At 37.3% G+C, this 19,793-nt stretch overlaps 1 protein-coding gene across 1 annotated transcript in view; it reads right to left on the bottom strand.

Annotated features, from left to right (window-relative positions):
* Positions 1–962: 962 nt before the first annotated feature.
* The window catches only part of CRY1 (cryptochrome circadian regulator 1), a 39,992-nt gene continuing 21,161 nt past the window's right edge, over positions 963–19,793 (bottom strand). Inside the window, exons 2-14 of the mRNA XM_038155640.1 lie at positions 17,509–17,617; positions 14,033–14,175; positions 12,499–12,683; positions 11,072–11,160; positions 10,434–10,574; positions 10,027–10,338; positions 7,355–7,506; positions 7,055–7,257; positions 6,184–6,285; positions 5,059–5,151; positions 3,801–3,872; positions 3,593–3,700; positions 963–1,635 (exon numbers count right to left, since the gene is read on the bottom strand). Of these exons, the coding sequence (XP_038011568.1) occupies positions 3,597–3,700; positions 3,801–3,872; positions 5,059–5,151; positions 6,184–6,285; positions 7,055–7,257; positions 7,355–7,506; positions 10,027–10,338; positions 10,434–10,574; positions 11,072–11,160; positions 12,499–12,683; positions 14,033–14,175; positions 17,509–17,617 (1,705 nt within the window). The 3' untranslated portion in view covers positions 963–1,635; positions 3,593–3,596. The remainder of the gene's footprint in view (positions 1,636–3,592; positions 3,701–3,800; positions 3,873–5,058; positions 5,152–6,183; positions 6,286–7,054; positions 7,258–7,354; positions 7,507–10,026; positions 10,339–10,433; positions 10,575–11,071; positions 11,161–12,498; positions 12,684–14,032; positions 14,176–17,508; positions 17,618–19,793) is intronic.

Raw genomic sequence — 19,793 nt, forward strand, 5'->3', positions numbered from 1 at the left:
GGCAGCAAGAATGGTGAGGGGTCTGAAGGGGAAGCCATATGAGGAGTGGCAGAGGCTACTTGGTCTGCTCAGTCTCAAGGAGACTGAGAGGAAACCTCATTGCAGTCTGCAACTTTCTCATGAGGGCAAAGAGGAGGGGCAGACACTGATCTCTCTCTGTGGTGACCAGTGATAGAACCTGGGGTACTGGCCTGAAAGTTGTGTCAGGAGAGGTTTAGGTTGGACATTAGGAAAAGGTTCTTCACCAGAGCATGGTTGGGCACTGGAACAGTCTCCTCAGAGGAGCGGTCACAGCACCACACCTGACAGTGTTCAAGAAGCATTCGAACAGCGCTCTCAGGTACATGGTTCTCGAGATTCTTGGGGATGGTGCTGTGCAAGGCCAGAAGTCGGATTCGGTGATCCTTCTGGGTCCCTTCTAACTCAGGATATTCTAGGATTTTAATTTGGGCATCCATTCAAGTAGGAAACTAACCTAGTCATATGCACATTCATATTACTTCTTCAGAGATCTTAATGGTCTGAGAAGACACTTAGATACAACTTCTCTAAAAATTTGAGACAGTATTGACTGAGCATTCAAGCAAGTCTGAAATCAACATCCTCAAAAAGCACCAAATTAATGCACTGCAGGAAAGACTTCACAGCTATCAAGCAAACTGCAATTACAGCAGGAAAAAAAAAAACCAACCCAAACACCTAGATAGTGAAGAAACACTTAGTAAATACATTGGTAAAAATCATTTAATGGTCAGAATACATACATCCAGTTTCGAGAAAAAGGCCTGGATAATTTGAATATTGTTTTGCTTCAGTATCATGAAACTTCGAAGTAAAAGGTAATATAGTTAATTATTTATGACTTCCAGATTAAGTCTAAAAAGAGTATTTCTCTTCTTTCCTGAAATGGTTTTGTTTGGAAATATAAGCAGGAGCAATAGACAACACAAAAGACAAACATATGTATCTATATATACAATTTTCTTTTATTAACAATTTATGTCATTACTGAACAAGGCAACTGAGAAATACAAGGAACTGGACATATACATGAAAATTTTACAACTCGACTAAAATTGGCATGTGTTTTATATACAGATGTAATTAATTATGGTTACAACTCTACTGTATTTGATTAAACACAGTCCTAAGCACTTACATTATGAAAATATGGAATTGATCATACAGAGCTCAAGTATGGAATCTAAAAATAATAATGATTAAAAAACTTCCAAACTTTCTATTTTCATCTGTTTTTCAGAACAGCACTATAGCTTTTCCTACTACCATATACATGAAAGATTATCAAAAATATATTGATGGGTCTATCACTAAACATGAATATTTATATTTACAATAAGTTAGCAAATTCTTCACCAAATACTTTATATACAAAACTCAATTTGCCCTTTGTGAAAGAGTCATTAAAAAGTTAAAAACCATAGAAATGCCAGTTAGAAATAATGCATTCCAAAAATTGGACTTGTTTACAACAAGTGAGAACAACTGAAAATAATTTATGAAAAAGTATGTACTTTTAGAACATGAAGTCTTACAACACTTTAGCTCCAATACAGAGTAGCAGGAATTTTGTCCCATGTGTTCTTTGAGTGGCAAACTTCTCTTCCAATCAAGCTGCAAGAAAAAAAGAAAATAAATTTCTTAAGCAGTTTGATGTGAGTCTTTGAAGACAGACTTCAAGGGACCAATATTCTTTCCCCCCTTCTCAATGCAGGAAGCCCTGTCCCAATCTGTATTGGCCCAAATACTCAGAATTCTTATTTCTCACCTTAGAGGCTAAAAGGAGAAAGAAACAAAGTAAGAGAAACCCAGCAAAAGCCTCTGTACTTGAGTGCTATTCAGAAGTGCACAACCTTTTGCCAGCAGTGTTTTTGAGTATGATCTTGGCTGGTGTTTGTATTGACTATAATGCTTTTGCAGCATGCTTTGAACACCCCTAACCAAATAATCTTCTCTGCCAAACTAAAAACCCCTCCAACCTGTCTCTCAATTGAAAAAGAACTTAGGAACCAGACGTTCGCTCTGCAGGTACTTCTTCTACACAGACACGAGCACCTAAGGAATTCTGCAATACAAAACATGGATGCTGAATGAATCTACATATACTAAGGATTAGACAGCTACTGAAATACAGACTCTCTTGGAATTATGTTCCACTCAGGCCCATCCAAGTAACAGAAATCAGTTTAAGAACACAGAAGCAGTTTATAGGGCTTCCAGTATGTGAGAAAATAGCAGATGGATCAGTCACTAAGGTCTCAGCTCACTTCCTCAATTGACAGCATTATGGAAACAATGCTGTGGTTCTGCACTGAATCAAATCAGTATGACACAAGTGTTCCAAATGCACTGCAGTAACTTTTGACAAATTGCTGCCACTGTATAACAAGCATTTGGTTAGCTGTCAAAACCAAATGAAGTAGACTGAATTTCCCTTTCTATCTCTACACATGTTGTATACAATCCCTGTTTTCCAGTCCCAACAATGTCTCTCCATGTGCTATTATCTCGCTTGTTGTGCTATTCTTACTTATTCTTCAAATTTCATAATCGACCAATGCTCCACTTAGTTTTTTAAAACATCTCAATCAATTTTAGCCTTTGCAACCACACTCCCAGTCTTGAAATCCTGTCCCCTCTTATTTCAGACAGTCCTCCATTATTTGGCTTCCCTCCTTAGTAATTACTCTTGGGCTTAATTTAGTCTTAATTCTTTTCAGGTCATCTTCCTTGCTCCTCCCAAATCAAGCTTACTGGGGGAAGAGGTATAACAATTTTGGCCTTCTCTTTCCTCTACTGTGTTCCCAACTTTATCTAAAAACCACAATTGACTTATCTTCTTTATGTTGATGATTTTACACATACAAAACTCCTTCTCCAGTTTTCTGCTTCTCTCTCCACATTTTCACACCTGTTTGTGTGTATCCATCTACAATGCCTTCTCCAAATTCAAGTCTTTTTCACCACAGCTTGACAAACTTGGGCACTTTGAGTAACCTGCTTCAATTACAGACCAATGACAAAGGCTCACATCTTCAAATCTTATTTGTCCCTACATCTTCACACTCAAGAACCACATCAGCATTTTGCAGGTTTTTTGGCAGTATCTCTCTAAAATATGTACTGCCTAGTCCACTTATATATCTAAACCAATCCAGGCCCTGAGCTCTTCCTTTTAAGTTGTCTTAGTCTCCTGATTCAGGTCACCATACATTCATATAAACAATGCTACTGGCATAGCTTAAGGTGAGATGTGGGAACAGAGAGTAACTGAAGCTACTTAAGCAGCTCTGCTAATGTATTAAAACCACAGTTCATCCATCTTCCTTTCATTAACACCTGGATCTGTGTCTGATAATCTTCAGTCTGGCTCTATTTTTGCAACTACTTCCTATCTCATACTTCACAAACTCTTAGAGCCAGAATTTCATACTGTCTGTTTGTACAGTCCCCAGAAAAGAAATATCTACAGCAATAGTTTAGGATCCTCTGCATTGCAGTGACATGAATGTTATCACAGACACAAGATTTGTACAGAACCTTGATAATTTGAAGATACTTCAGATCTTACCAGTTTAATTTGTGCTCTGTCGCTGGACTTTTGGTCCAACGCTCTGAGTTTCTTCTTCTGGATTTGGGCGTTTCCCTGCACTAATGCCAGTACCAAGGGCGGTTCTTCCTGATAATTTAAAATCAGTGTTTACATTAAGACTCTATTGCACCCTTATATATCCAAGAAAAGTTTTGGGTTTTTTTTTTTTCATTATTGTTTAAATTACCTGCTTGCAGTAAGTGTGATTGCTGATTGTCTCCATGAGCATAGTGTAAGATACTACTTGCTTGACAGTAACCTGTTCAGATACAGTAGATATTTATTATACTACATAAAATTTAGAGCTGCAAGCAAGTGTAAAATTATGTTCTGTACAACAACAAAAAGGAGCCAATTGATTTATTTTCCATCATCAAGAAAAATCCTGCCAGAAACTATCCTGAATGCAGAAGAGTTCTTATGCAAAAGAAAAATAAGCCTCGTGGTAGTCTACAGCAGTTAAACATATATGCACTTATATCTGCAGAGTGAACATTTAGTGCCTATATATTTATGCATTATATTTGCAACAAGCAGAATGCTTGTATACACAACACTTTAATTATAAGTTGTTATAAATTTTAAATTACATTTTAAATTTAAATTTTACTCCTGCCAAGTCCTTTTCATTATTTTGTTATAGCAATGCGAATGAATCCCTGGCATAACTTAATTGTAGAAAAATAAAAAAAGCAAGTAAGTTAAAAGAAAGATTAGAACTTGCTTCTGATCCATGTAAACTATCTACTGGCAACCTTGAAACTGAATGTTCTGCGTGAATAGTGCAATCAGCAGAAGCAGTTGCAAGGTTTCTTGCTCTGAACAGTTGCGGAGTTCCAGTTACGTTCTGGGTGCTTAAACAAAACACAGATTACAGCCTTTCCTGATCAGTAAACACACCACCTCTGTTAAGACTGCAAAGAAACAAACAGTTGAGTTAAATTTCATTGCAACTTGAATCTATCACAAACCACAGCTTAAGGTTCTGTATAGTTAAAGTAACAAAAATTTGCTTCCCCAATAAGAGACTATCCACACAAAACTGCGGAAATTAATTATATATGGAAAGAGTAGTAGTGAAATCAGGGAAAAGGTAACATACAAATTTTGATATCCAATACACAAGGTGAACTTCCGTTTTTCAGTTTCTTTTAAAGTAGCCTAGGATAATGTTTATTTATTTTTTTTAGTCACATTTGTGATCCTTCCCACTCAAAACATACAAATACTGCTCTAGATGAGCACTTTAGAGATAAAAATGACAAGACAAGCAAGTTCACTCTAAGAAATAATTTCTATGTTTCAAGAACAGAAACAAGGTCAGTTCATGTTGTAGGCAGCAGCTGTCACCCAAAATCTATCCGCGCACTACTCTGATGTTTTGTCTGGTTTTCCATAGTTGCAAGGATTTGGAGATCCTCTACAGACAGGCACTGCCATAATACCTTGCTGCTGAATTCCACTTGTTCCTGTATGAGAGTCTCCCAGGGCACATGACTGAACAACAGAATGACCATCACCAGTTCCCAGCTGAGCTCCTGGAGAGGCAGGGAGAAGACTTAAACATAACAGAAGGTAAAACTCCAGCTTTGTGATTTAAAATGTGGGGGGTTTACCACCCTCTTAAAGACATAGGCTTTTTATTGTGGGTTTTAAACTTTTTTTTTCCAATCCCCCTCACTACAGGTCCAAAGCTCTAAAGGTTTTTGTCTTTTCAAATTCACTGAACCTCCTACAAAAGGAATACATTTCTGATGTGAAAAGTATAAGTACATGTACATATGAATGCATTTTAAAGAGAAAAGAGCGCACATAATGTTAATTTTTAAAAAATAAACCTTTCTTGTCTTATACACATCCTAAACTTGTAAGAAATAAAAGCTCAAGCACCCTGCTTTAAGGAGTTTCTATTTTAAATCTTCAGGACAACTGTACTGGTTAAGAACAGTAAGGTCCATCTTCCTCCAGAATCTGCTTCTAAACTTGACCAAAGCCTACGAAGAATATAAAACCAGTAGATTTCCAGTTCTGCTATATACTTTTACATTGAAGAGTCTAAGGTGTATATAGTATTTAAGATACACCATGGGTTAATACAATCTTAATACTGTTCTTATTTTTTCTTAGTAGAAAACAAATAAATAAATAAATTTAATAGAAATAAATAAATTCCAGAAAGCAATCTAATGCCAGCAAGTTAATTCTCACTTGAAAGTTCACAAGTCACTCCTTATTATAAATATCAGGATGCTTATACACTTCTAGGACAAAATCATATTCAAATGCTTTTGAAATGAAATTGTTTGATAGAAGTTAATAAGTAATTTTTGGAGGGGGAAAAACACAGGTGAAAAATATTTGCATATTTGAGATTAGAAAATAATTTAAAGATGTCTATATACAAATACTATCAAGCAGTGAATAAATTTGAAAACATTTGTGACTTGCACTCAAAATTGTCTTATGAAAGCAGCTCTTTCTTATAATAACAAAAAAAAAGGCAAGGGCATTATAAAAAGTTGATGTAGTTCAGTCTCAATAATTCTATGTATTGAAAGAATTTGACTGACCTCCTGTACTACCACAACCAGAAATGCTTTCTCCTGGTGAATAGCCCATTAGGCCACCATTTCCATTTCCACTTGGATTAGAAGGCACAGTTGCAAGAAGACCTAAAAACCAAGACAAAATATATAAAGAAAGACAGCTAGAGAAAAAAAGACAAGTGCAGGATTCTGTTTTCCTTGTGATAGCCAATTCTCCACCCTCACCTTGAGTGGTTTACTTTTATGACAGGAGAACACCTCTCTGTCTTTCCTGTTTCGGTTTCTTGCCAAACAATTTTAGTTCACGTTGACTTGATTTTTTCTACATTGTATTCTGCATAACTTTTCCAATATTCCTTAGTTACACATATCCAATATGCTGGTTTTAAGTGCAACATATCCTGATTCAATACCCAGTATCTGAACATACTGACTGCTTACACCTTCCTGAGCGGTACAGTGCACCTGGTTTAACTCTCAGAGCAAAGGGGAAGAATCCACCAAGGGCTGGGTTGGTGCCTACTTCTGCAACAGCATTTGCATATGCAAATACAGTATCGCTGAAGTTACAAACCATATTAAATTTCTAATCACTGGTACTGAAACTTAACTGTACGGGCGTTTATCAGAATGCACAAAAGGCCCAGATTAACAAAAACACTTCCATAGACTCAGAGGAAAAAACAATCCAAGCAATATTTGGAGAGGCACTCTCCTCAAACTCTTTCCTTTCTCAGTTACATATAATATTTACTTGGATACAAACCCTACTCACCATCCTGAGCTTAGACCTGACTCTCATTGCTATGAGACCAAATTATTAATTGCTAGAAGGTGAGAAGTTTTTGAGAGAAGTTTTAAATAAATAAATAAAGCAAATAATCTATAATCATACCCAGTCCTCTGTATCGTGAAAGCTGCTGGTAGATCTGTTTCATCCTCTCAATATTCAGACGGCTTGCCTCTGCATGGTTTACCATTGGTTTGGGATAATTAACTCCTATAATACATTTTGCAGCCTTCTGGATGCTCTCTGGGGCATTCCAAGGATCATAGATGTATTTTGCAGGGAAACCTCTAAGTACTGGCAAATAACGTCTTAAAAAAATAACAAAAGGGTAAAAAGGTCATGTTAAGTATAAAGCTGCTCAATAGTTTAAGCAACACCCACTGCAATTTCCAGGTTGTGAGTTACCTGATATAATCCCCATTTGGGTCAGTTCTTCTGCCAAAACCCACTGGGCAGTAGCAGTGAAAAAACTGTTGAAAGAATGAACTACAGGACAGCCACATCCAGCTTCCAGCATTCACACTCCAATCTGCATCAAGTAACAACTCTTCAAAGACCTTAAGAAATCAGTGCAACAAGTTAGTCTGGGCATGGCACACTTTCAAGACACCTACTTTTTCAGGATTAGTTCCTGAGTTTCTGATTTAAGCTCTTTCTTACCTGGCAGCATTCACAAAATGTTCAGTATGCAACTGCAAATGCCTTAATGCCAAACTCAAGAACAAAAGAAAAAATTCATAACCAGGCTTTTATCCTGTAAACAAACTTGTAAACATCTCAGAAAGCTACATATTCTTCTTGAAAAATAAATCCCCAAAGGATGGCTGAAGCCTCATGGCTTCCAAGTGGCATTTGCTGTTTTCAGAAGAATTGCTTCATCACATCACAGTTGAGTAAGCTTTGCAAACTTCCAGAAAACGGGGAACATACAAAGTACATTTTGAACTCAAATTGCTGGTCTGAATACCTCAACTTGCACAGCACCCTCCACCATGTGAGGAATCCCAAGAGTAGAATACAAGAGTTTCAGGGCACCCCAAACATGCAGAAGTTGTGTTCTTGAAGCTAACAGTTAATCTAGCAAGTCACACTTTTGAGAACACACTTAAATTCCTGGAGGCATTATGAACCACCAAGAACACTGAAGAACGGTGTGACAGATAATGAATTCTGGTCTGAAGACCAAAAGACCAAAAAAAAAAATCTTCCAAACACTTTGAGTCTTAACTTGCTACCCCTATTATATATAAAAAACCCAACAACAACAACAAAACAAACAAACAAAAACCAACCAACTGAAAAAAAAACCCACCCCAAAACATGAGCAAGTTGAAGATTTATGAGAGTTTTATTTTCAATCTGGAGCTCAGTAGCTGTGAAACATTCAAGTTTCCAGCACTGATTGCTTTTTCATCTTTAACACAGACAGGACTAACTTGTATAAAAGAAAGTTTATCTGCTCAGTCAGATCACTAGCAATTCAGGCGGACAAAAAACAGAGTGAAGCCTCATTCTGTGAAGGACAACACTCAAGGACCGTTTAAAAAAGTGCACCTAGAAGTAGTTTTAAGAAGAGATACTTACTTAATATATATTTTTGCAAGTCCTGATTTTCCTTTCAAACTTGCGTAAATTCCAAATCAAGCATCTTTCTTCATGCTAAGGCACTAAAAACTCAGTATCATAGTACTGCTACCCAACTTCAATAAGTATTATTCCTATACAAGGTCTAAATAAGGTAATACTATTAAACAATGATCTCTCAATCTCTTTCTCCATATACTCAATAAGGCATTCAGTCTACAGCACACACTGAGTAAGTGTTACAAAAGTATCTTTTACTAAATATCTGCAACTACTTGGGAAAAAAGTCTTTTGAAAAAATAGGATTTATCTTAAAACACTTTCAAAAAACATTTCAAATAGATGGTGACACATAATGCTACAAGATCTTTAGACATGAAGTGTGTTAGCACACAATTGCTCCACTAGATGCTGCCATGTAGTAGGACTTTGGAAGTAACACCACGGGGAATGCCAGATTAACTTTTGCTAGCTATGGAAACTTGAGTTGAACATTTTTCCACTGCACAAGTCTGGGGCCTTCATATATCTGCATTATTGCAAAAGTAAGAACAAGCTGCCATGTACCTGTAATTTACTGAGTAATTTATCTGGAACATACTGAGTTACCTATGTATGTGCATCTTCAATGTCTATATTTGTGAACTGCAGAATTAACCAAAATTTTTTGAGAGGTGTTTGCTTACAACTGATTTGTTAGAGAAGAAAATTTCATATGATTATTTACATATAGAAATATGGGGTCAAAATCCTGATGGCAATTAAATTTTTTAGATTTCAAAAATATAATTGTCTGATTCTCAATTTTTCATAGATTATTGTTGCTCAGTAAAAGTTATACTACGCTTCTAAAAATGTAAAATTGATTCAAAAGCTTCATTAGTGAGAATAAATTATTCCCTTGTTTTCTTCAAAAACCAGACATCTTAGATTTGAACTTCAGCATCTTATTGCATAAACTAAATGCATATTTATGCATATTTATTTATGCCTAAATAAACTTGCATAAAATTAACTGCATTGAGCCTTCAGCTAAATCATGTTGCCTTTACTCACAGTTCTAACACTGGGCAAAGTGACAGAAATTGCTGAAAGGACATTCTCAGTTTTTAGTTTTCACTCTTTTATTCCCATAGTACTTACCCTTTGCAGGGAAGCAGATGCAAGATATGAACAGAAATTGTTCACACACAGAATGATTGAGGAAAAAATGAAATTACAATATTATTATTTTAATTATTTGTCAAGATTTAGGAAGAAATCTCAAATTTGAAACAACTTCAGACCTATTCTGACTGCAAGAAACATAACATTCCAATAAAAGGGGACATTCAAGAGGCAAAATTTCAGCACACCTGGTTTATCAGAACCAATTTAGTTTTGCCCACAGTTTAAGGTTTAAAATTCAACTTACACCACACAGTAACAATTCTAGAATGACCACCTGAAACTTTAACAGGCACTTTAAGAAATTCAAGAATAAGAAACAATACCTTCATTCCTTCTTCCCAGCTAATCCAGAGGTCACCTCGAGTCAAAAAGCACGCTACAGCATGCCGGGCTAAATGGTGAATCCAACCTTCCTGACGAAGCTGTGTCATAATTGCATCAATCCAAGGAAAACCTGTCCTGCCTTCTGCCCATTTGGCCAAAGCCTCAGGATTCTTATCCCATGGAATTTGAACACAGATAGGATTCCCCTCCATTTTATCAAACCGTGGATTGTTAGTCGCCGCTGTGTAGAAAAATTCACGCCATAACAGCTGGCCATAGAGGGAGAGGGGAGGGGAGCTGTTCTTTTTTACCTGAAGATCACCATTGAAACAAAACATTTTATTAGGAGAAGTAGGGGATAACCATGGCATCTAACAACATGTATCCGACTACACAGAAGTCCTACCTTTTTGTACAGATCCGTTAACTTGAAATAAAAGAGCCGACAGGACAAACAGCCAAAGCGGAGGTAGGGACTAAGCCCCGTAGGGCTTGCCAGAAGGGAATTTGCATTCATTCGTGGTCTTTCAAAGTTGGCTACCCAAGCCTTTAAAAAACAAAACAAAACAAAACCCACACAGCAAAATCAGACTAGAGGCTATACAGCAAGTTAGAAAGGGAGAAATCACACAGTGCCTGTAACTGAATCCAAACAGTGGACAGATGGTCAGGTCACCTATCATATACAGGCATTCCTTTTGAATCAGCAGAACCTCTAGAAGGTAATTCAACTCAATGCAGAAGGCATGGACTGTCTTCCAGAGCTATCTGTACCTTTCTTTTAAATACACTGGAAACCTAGACAACTAGCAATACATTAGCTATAGCAGAGTAAACAGACTGTCTCTAAAATTCATTATTCAAAGATAATTTACTATCATCTTTAAAAAACAAACTATTGACTTATATCATTGAGACTTTGAGTTCAAGTCTGTGGGTTTGATTTTTTTCTTTAACACAACTTGCCCAAATCCCTTTAGGTTTCACAGTAAAGAGTAACTATGTTTCCCAGATATGTCAGACTTGCAGTGATCTGAAACACACCTTTCGTTCTAAATGTCTTTCTAAGCGTGTGAGAGCTTCAGTTTCTCCCCCTGGCCATACTGCAGAAGGCAGACCATCTGTGTCAAAACCTGTAAGACAAATTGAAAAAAGGAAATTGCTTGTTTGCTTATACTGTAAGGCAACAAAATTACAGCATATTGATACCTCACTACTGCATCCGTAGAAAAACCGTAAGGTGGACACCTGAAAAAGTCTTGTTTTAAAATAGTATGCAACCAAGTCTTCTTGAAGCACATCCAATACCTCTAATTTGCAGCAAAACTCAAATTTTTCCTTTCATATTTACATTAATATACATCACAAATGGTCTTACTTCAGTCCCAATTCTTCTGGTTTGTTTGGTTTTTTACATGAAGTGACCCCTGAGATTTTCCAAATCTGCAACATGCAGGCTATCCTAAAACCATAACTTCTTTTTTTAAATTACTATTAAGAAGCAACAATTGCTTTTTGTCATTGACAGAATGTCTAAAAACTTTTCACCATGGTAAAAGCATGAGTGCCATCGTCAGAACATTCCTAGATATCACCGACCTCAACTTAAATAACAGAGATTGCAAATTTGATGATAAACATGTACTTGAGCTGCAAAAGCAAGATAAAAAGAAGGTAATCAGATTTTTTCCACATCCTCCCACCTGCCCCAAGATTGCTCACCAGATGTGTGGGATAACATGTCTGCCTATAGTTTAACTACTGCATAGTGAGATCATTGTTTCTTATAAAGGCTTTAAAAATCAAGGTTTGTTTTCCAAGAGTTTGAATGGACTAGACACGGCAGTAACAGGTTAACCAAAATCTGTCCAGACCCTTCTGTTAGCAATTTGCAGGTCATAGCACATTTGCCTGTATTCTGGGATGTGTGGAGAAACAGGAAAGAGAGAGATAAGGAGCTTCACAGGACAGCAACTGATACTATTCCTTAAAATTACATTTATAGAAACGTAAGACTTTTTTCCCCACAGAACCTTCTAAAGTAATTAATTGTTTTATTAATATATTTTTCCATATATCAAGAAAAGAGGGCAGGTTTTTTAAAAACAGTTTGTTAAATGACAGCTAAATGACCTGAAGCACAAAGATACGAAGTGTATTTAATACAAAATGAAGCATTAAAGACTATTAATTAGTAGCTTCATGATTATTTGGTACCCTGAGAAAATGGCTATGCTGTATTACAAGAAGCCAAACAGTACTTAGTATAGTTTGACCTGACCTGTCATTTACCAGAAAACAACCAAAATTTACAGTTGATTATCTTTTTTTGTTCCTTTTGTATGCCATAATTGCATCAGGTTAACAATTACCCACTAGCAGGACCTCACTTGTTTAAAGTATTGTGCTTTTGTGGTAGATTACAATACATCTTACTTGTTCCAAAACATCAAAGCAATCTCAGAACATACCCAGCTCTTCAAGTGATGGCACACCATATTTCTCATCGTGGTCATCAGAAACTGGAGTAGTACATTTTTTCATTACTTCTGGGGTTATAGTCTCCACAGGCATCTCCAGGGGTTCCATTCTACTAATTAGGGTCTGAAATCGCTTGTAAGTAAGAGGAGGCTGTCCTCCATTTAATTCTATTATTCTATATTAAAGAAAAAGAAAGACAGAAAATAAGCATGTCAGACAATAGCATTTAACCGTTTTTCTTATAAAATATACACACCTATACCTACACAGAAATATCTTCTTACCTCCCTCCAGCTTACATAGAATCCCAAATATACATGGTAATCCAGACAGTTAGAGCTTTAAATATACCATCCTTCTTTCCCCACTAGAGAGACATATAAACTAACTGTTTATAACCAAGTCAATTTTCTTAATTCCTGGGTTATAGAAATTCCCTCAGGAACAAGGATATAATGAACATGGACAGCTCAAGGCAAAGAAAAGAAGAGATCAGTAAAGCAGACAGAGATCCTAGCTACATGCAGAAGTATCCAAGTCACATACAAGGCCACAGTATTTACATTCAAAGAAATTCACTTTCACCTTCTGATATTGAGAACAGTAGTCAATATTAAAACTGTCTTAATATGGGGGGAAATTAACATGTAGCTTATACACACTGACTGCCTAAAAACCACAGTTTTGTGTTTTGCTTTGCTATTTTAAATATATCTAAAGTCTTGGTGAAAAAGGAAAACTTCAAAGAAAAATTTACAAAGTGATAGATGGAACCAAATGCTTATTTAGCAGGGTGTTTGGGTGGGAGGGGGAAAAAAAAGAATTTCCAAATTGGGATTTAAAAAAGTCAGCTATTGGTTTCAAAAAGTAAATACTTCCAATTTCACTGCCCTCCCGTATGTCTAATAGTCTCTTACACATCAGCTTGTAACAGAATAAAATGGGCAGCTACTACAATAAATTACCTAATGTTAAGAGAAGACAAGTTATACTTGTAACTACTTTGTGGATTATGTTGCTATAATAGGGAATTAACACCAATCCATTAAATAGATCTGTGGAAAAATATAACCAGACATTAAATAAGGCAACACAGGGATAGCAAGCAATCCCCAATTACTTATTGAATAGATAATTGGTAAGAAACCGTTCTTAAAAAAACTTAAATTACTTTCTCATAACTTGTGTACAAAAAGTGAAATAAAGACAAAACAAACAAAGCAACTAAACAAAACCAGATGTTATTTGGGAGAAGCTTACAGGCATGTTTGAGTAACTTAAATATAAATGACAGCTAATTAACATAAACACTATTTTCAAAAGAACTCCAAATTAAAACTGCATTTCAGATTCAGTTACATATCTTTTTTTTTGGAGTTTATGGATGGATAAAAGTGAAATATAAAACAAATTTGTAGTTTTCCTAACTATGAACTGTTTAGTGCAGAAAGTAGCCCACAATATATAAATAAATACTACATAAAATTCCAAGAGTTTTTTTTCCCAAGGAAAATGGTAACTTACTTGTCCAGGTCATACAACGTATGTGAAATCCGAACAATGACCTCCACTCCCGCTTCACTAGCCAGCTTCTTGATAGCTGCATCTCTTTCCTTCCCAAATGGTTCAGAATCATATTCAATAGAAAGTTTTGCAATGTTCCATTCCTACAACACAAACCAAAAGTGTGGTCCTTTAGCAACTCACCTACATGATGGAGGGTCAGGGAAAGGTGAGCTGGAAGGACAGGGGCAGTTTGGAAAGTCAGCTATTACCTGTGGATAGTTATCAGAGATACAGAAAGATCCAAAATATATTAGGCACCGAGAATAACAAAAATGAAGTCCAACTTTTTGGCATCTAAGTAGCTATCAGGCATAAAAAAGCCTCCATCTGTCCTGTTACTGTGGGTGCTCAGTAATGCAATGTGTAATGAACAGTTTCCATGCAAATTTTGAAAACTCATCTCTAACTTTAGGATCCACATACCTTGAGAGACTCAACAGAAGAGGAAGATGACAAAGGCTGTCTTCTGAACATGGATCAGTAGCAGTACCTTGCTCTACACAAAAGCTTTTTACATATGTCTGTCAGCTTTAGCAGCAGAACTGAAGTTTGAAGGGCGGGGTTGGAAATATTGCCCCGCCCTATCACCAAACACTTTCTTTACCTTTTCCAAATCCCTTCTCCTCACTCAGACAATCTTCAAATTCTTAATTAAAAAAAAAAAAAAAAGAAAAAAGGCTTTCTTCTACAAAGAGAATGCCTTATGCCTTGAAGTCTAATATTCTTTATGTCACAGACGCTGTTACCAAGGCCAACAGTCACAGGTGAGGAAAAAGAAGGGAACAAAGGGATCAATAATGGCTAAGGCTTCTGCAACGGTAGGAAACCGGAAAAGTGAAGTATGCACAAGATGATCCTAGAAAGCCATCATGCCAATTAAATACCTTTCTAATCCCTCAGAATCTTAATGACTTAATACACCATAGTATTTCAGAGAATTGGATTTACACCAGAGACAAGGGCACTCAATACTGATCAGCTAGGGTGTGATTTCACTTCTGAACTCCAGCTCTCTTCCTAGATGAAGCCCAGCCCTGAGGATAGATGATTCCAAGGAGTGCTTGCTCTTTGAAACAAGGCTGGGATCCCGCCACCCTTCAGTCTGTCAAGACTAACCCAGCAGGCCTTGAATCCTCAAGGAGCTAGTTCCTATGCCATCACATAACATTTTCTTCCCGTTTCATAATGCTCCGTAACATAAAACCACTGTCTGACAAGTTGCAGCAGATACTTTTCTAAACCCTTCTTTCCTCTTGTGTTTTGCAAAGTCCATAAAAAAAGAGTGTCCAAGACACAGAGTCAAGTACCTATGGAAGTCAAGAAACTCTGAGACAACTGCTGTGTAATGTGAATACACCCAGATCACATCAGCATGAGCCAGGCAATTAGAAGAATCAGAGACACAGATAATGTTGCACATAGTCATACTGCTGAATGGTTTTAGCAACACTGATGCATTAAAAAAAATAGTGATTGTTTCAATTCTATTTTCTTTACTGAGCCAAGCCCAAAGAGCTAAAGATAGAAAGCAGACCAGGACAAATTGAAGAGAATGAGGCAAGAACAAGCCAAAACTTAAATGAAATGAAAGAGCCTAAAGGTGTTTGAGGTCTTTTGTAAGGATAAAGATAGATCAGTGTTCTGCCTTTTGAAATAATTGTTCAGACTGTGAAAAGGAAAGCCTTACCAAGAAACAGCGGTGATACGTTCATTCCCAGGAAATCAACAGATGCTGGCATCTGTGATAGGGCTCCTGACACCTGAGAGGGCTCAAGTGAAGTTCTACTATCTTCGACCCTAAGTTAATGACTTAACTGAAGTTATTTTTCCAAACTTAACTGAACTTATCTTTTCCACATGTGCTCGTTCTTCAGGGTCAGGATCATTGCTCACCTTTGAGACATTTAATAGGGATGATCTGAAAAGCCTTGTTCAGTGTTATAAGCCCTTCACTGCACTGCAAGTGTCTGATGTACAGCTACTGCTCTGGCAAAAGAAGTTGTGAGATATAATTTTAAGACATAGATGCATGTTCCAGGTCAACTTCACTCAAAAGTGAAGAAATCCTCAAGAGTTTCAGTAACTTGTTTGAGCATAGAGGATGTCATGAAAGGCCCCTTAGCGAACCAATACATGATAAAGACACTAACTTGAGGAACTAGAAGACACAGACAGATGTGAATGTTCTTTTTTGATTGCTGTATGCTATCTATCTTACAAGTTATTTTAATTTTCTTCTCAGCGCTAAAATTAATATTCTAAAAATGTGGAAATCCAATGCTGCCAGGCATAGAAAGATCAGCCTAGCAGCAAAATCTGAAACAGGAGCTGTCAAAGTAGCCATTAAAGTATTTAAGAAGACTTGCCACAGGTTGCTCAAATCCAGAAGGCAACACACAATGGGAAGACCTTTGCTCCTACTTAAATGCAACCAAACTAAGTTTGGCAGCCAAATACAGTAAGCTTGACTATCTGAGGGGCTGCAAGCAGCAGCTAATGCCACAGTACTCCTCCAGGAAATTCTTCACTAAGGGGAAATCAAGGAAAGAGCAGTAGAAGTATCATCCAGTTAGCATTTCACAACAAAATCACAATAATGAAGATGGAAATGTAGTTTGAGTTTTCAGGTTGGTATTGAAGACCTGGGAATAAAAATAATGAACATACAACCTCTTTGGAAAAATGGATATTTCCTTTAACCCCCACCCTCCGCCCCCCAGTCTCACTTGTTTCAGTCACCTCAATTCAATCACTCTGAAAAAAACTCTTCTAATCAATGTGCCAAGTGTTCATTTTTACAAGACTATTATAGCATTACTACCTTAAATACACTTTTATCCATAGACAACATATTACTATATAAGTAGCAATCACTCACAGCTTTAATTCTTTCAGTAAGACCCCTTCCCACAAGAGCCTTAAATTTCTTTGTTAAAAGCACAGTGTAACTAAAAAGCAATTTCTAGTCAATCTTACTACTAGAAAAAAGCTTTTTAAATCACCTTTTATGGCCAAAAAGCAATCACAGCAGATATTTGGCCTAAATAAAACATTGTTTTTACAGGTCAGGTTTTGAACATGGATTCATGTGCACAAAATTTTATTTCAGCACTACAAAGGGAACCTGTAAAGGAAAATGTAGTAATATACAGTACCTACACTTAGCAAAACATCTGAAATCAATTCTGTTTCTGGAGAGAAAGAAACAAAAACCAGTAAAGTCTAAAAGTAACTCAGCTAATTTGGTGATATACACATTAGAGAGGAAAAATTCAAAACTAACACAAATAACTTTAATGAGAAACTGAAAAAAGAATAGATCAATATTTGCATTAATAACTTGCACTGAATGAAACAGTAAAAGAAATATTCCTAGCTGCAATTAGTTTGTTGGTCATATTTGTGAATAGAGACAACTGCAATGTGGCATTTACCTTAAAAAGCCTGGGGAAAACATCTGCTGGCTGTCCACGGATAACAAACAAACGTGAATTCAGTTTCCGTAGATTGGCATCAAGATCCTCAAGACACTGAAGCAGGAATCTGCAAGAATTTAGAAGAACATTTATTTTTTGAGGCAAACCAGACAATTTTACAATAGAAAAAGGTAACTAAGAAGAATAATCAACAACAATTGTCAGACCTTGAGTACTTAGTGCATATTTTAGTTTTGCATGCATGTTCACATCCTAATTACACTTGGCTTACAGTGGTATGACACCGTAATATCTTCCACAATACATAATTCATAAAACCAAACCACATTGTCATTTCAGTTTTCCCCTCAATGTTATTCAGCTCTGGAATGGACTAAAACATACTCTAGTCTCAACTAAAACTACAAGTCTCTTGTCATTCTAAAGAAAAACTCCTACACTACAGAAAAAAAAACCCAGAGAACAAAGAGACAATCAGCTGTTGGCACATTGCTACTAAACTTAACCCAAGCCCTCCTTACAACACTGAACTGGTTACTAAAAACAGCATGCCAAGAGTACACAGTCATGACTATCCCTCTGCCCTTCATTTAATAGAAACAGCCCTCTTTATAACATATGCATCTTGGCTGTAACTTCACCAGAATTACTTAATAAGCAAATTAGCACATCAGGCAAAAAAAAAAAAAAAACCAAAACCAAAAAACGGGGGAGAATGTGATGCTGCAAACCTGCAAGTGTTCAAGTGAAACAGGTAGTCATACAAAGAATGTTGAGACAGGTTCACATGTGCAAAAATTTATTAGTAGATATAGTAACTCCAATGGTGAAAGTGGTTTGGGGAAGAAATAAAAACAAAAGGAAAGAGAAAAAAAAAAGAACTCTTACTTTGCACCCAGCTGGAAAGAAAAGTGCTGGAGGTCCCCAGATGAGTGCCTTTCCCCTTGACTCTCTCCAGTCTAACAAGTGGATCCTCCATAATATTTTTCTCATGGTTAGCAGGTTGAGGGAGGTGATCCTCTCCCTTTACTCTGCCCTGATGAGGCCACATCTGGAGTGCTGAGTTCAGTTCTGGGCTCCCTAGTCCAAGAAAGGCCAGAAACTACTGGGGAGGGTCTGGAGGAGGGCTACAAAGATGGTGAGGGGCCTGCAGCATCCTTTTTACAAGGGCTAGGAGAGTTGGGCCTGTGTAGTCTGGAAGAGATTACTGAGAAGGGATCTTATCAATTCACACAGATATCTTAAACACAGTGTCAAGAGGACGGGGCCAGACTCTTTTCAGCAATGCTCAGCAATAAGAGAAGGGACAACAGGCACAACCTTAAACAGGAAGCTGCATCTGAATGTAAGGAAAAACTTTTTTGTGGGTAACAGAAGACTGAAACAGGCTGCCCAGAGAGGTTGCAGTCTTCTTTCCTGGATATATTCAAAGCCCATCTGGACATGATCCTGTGCAACCTGCTCCAGGTGAACCTGCTTTAGCAGGGACAGTTGGACTAGGTGATCTCCAGAGGTCCCCTCCTACCCCAACAATTCTGTAATTCTGTACTAACAACTTACATTTCACCAGGAGCTGCTCAAGCCCTCTCAGCCATTCCTTCTTACAGTGCTGTTGGCACGCTGCAGAGCACATTCTGATCAGGGCAACTGCTGAGTCAGCGCCTGCTGGTCATTAATTTCTGCGCTCACACATTATTGCATCCCCTGCCATAAACCATAAGCTACACCCAAAGCGAGGAAAAGAAAGAGGCAATTCCCAAACTGCAGTCCATTACTCCTGAGAAACCCTGCTGTAATGATACTGCACAGGTGCAAGGCCACAGCGATAACAACTCCGGAACAACTGCCTGAGCGCAAGGCAGGAGAAGCAGTGCCAGGACAGCTGGAGACTGCACCTGCTGAGAAGGGGCACAGCTACCACAGAAAGGCAGGAGTGGCTCTGCAAGTGCCCACCATGTTATAAGACAAAGGCACTGAGCAACCAGGTTTACTACAATCAGGAGTTCATACGCACCTAGATTTTGAAGACAAATCCTAAAAGCTAACCAGATACAATGAAAATGCTTGCCTTCTAGGAGAGATATAGCATACATGATTACTGTAAACCTGCTAATATCCATTTTCTACGTATTTAGCAATATGCCTACCTAACACATATTGCTTCCAACTTTACATGGGAAAAAAACTTATCAAAAATAATACCTAAAAGGCTGGGATGAACCTCCCCTGGCTGCTATTAAATACCTACAATGTGAGGCTCACTTGACCTAAAAGAGTAAGAA

The sequence above is a fragment of the Motacilla alba genome, chromosome 1A, assembly GCF_015832195.1.
Source record: "Motacilla alba alba isolate MOTALB_02 chromosome 1A, Motacilla_alba_V1.0_pri, whole genome shotgun sequence".
Taxonomy (NCBI): domain Eukaryota; kingdom Metazoa; phylum Chordata; class Aves; order Passeriformes; family Motacillidae; genus Motacilla; species Motacilla alba.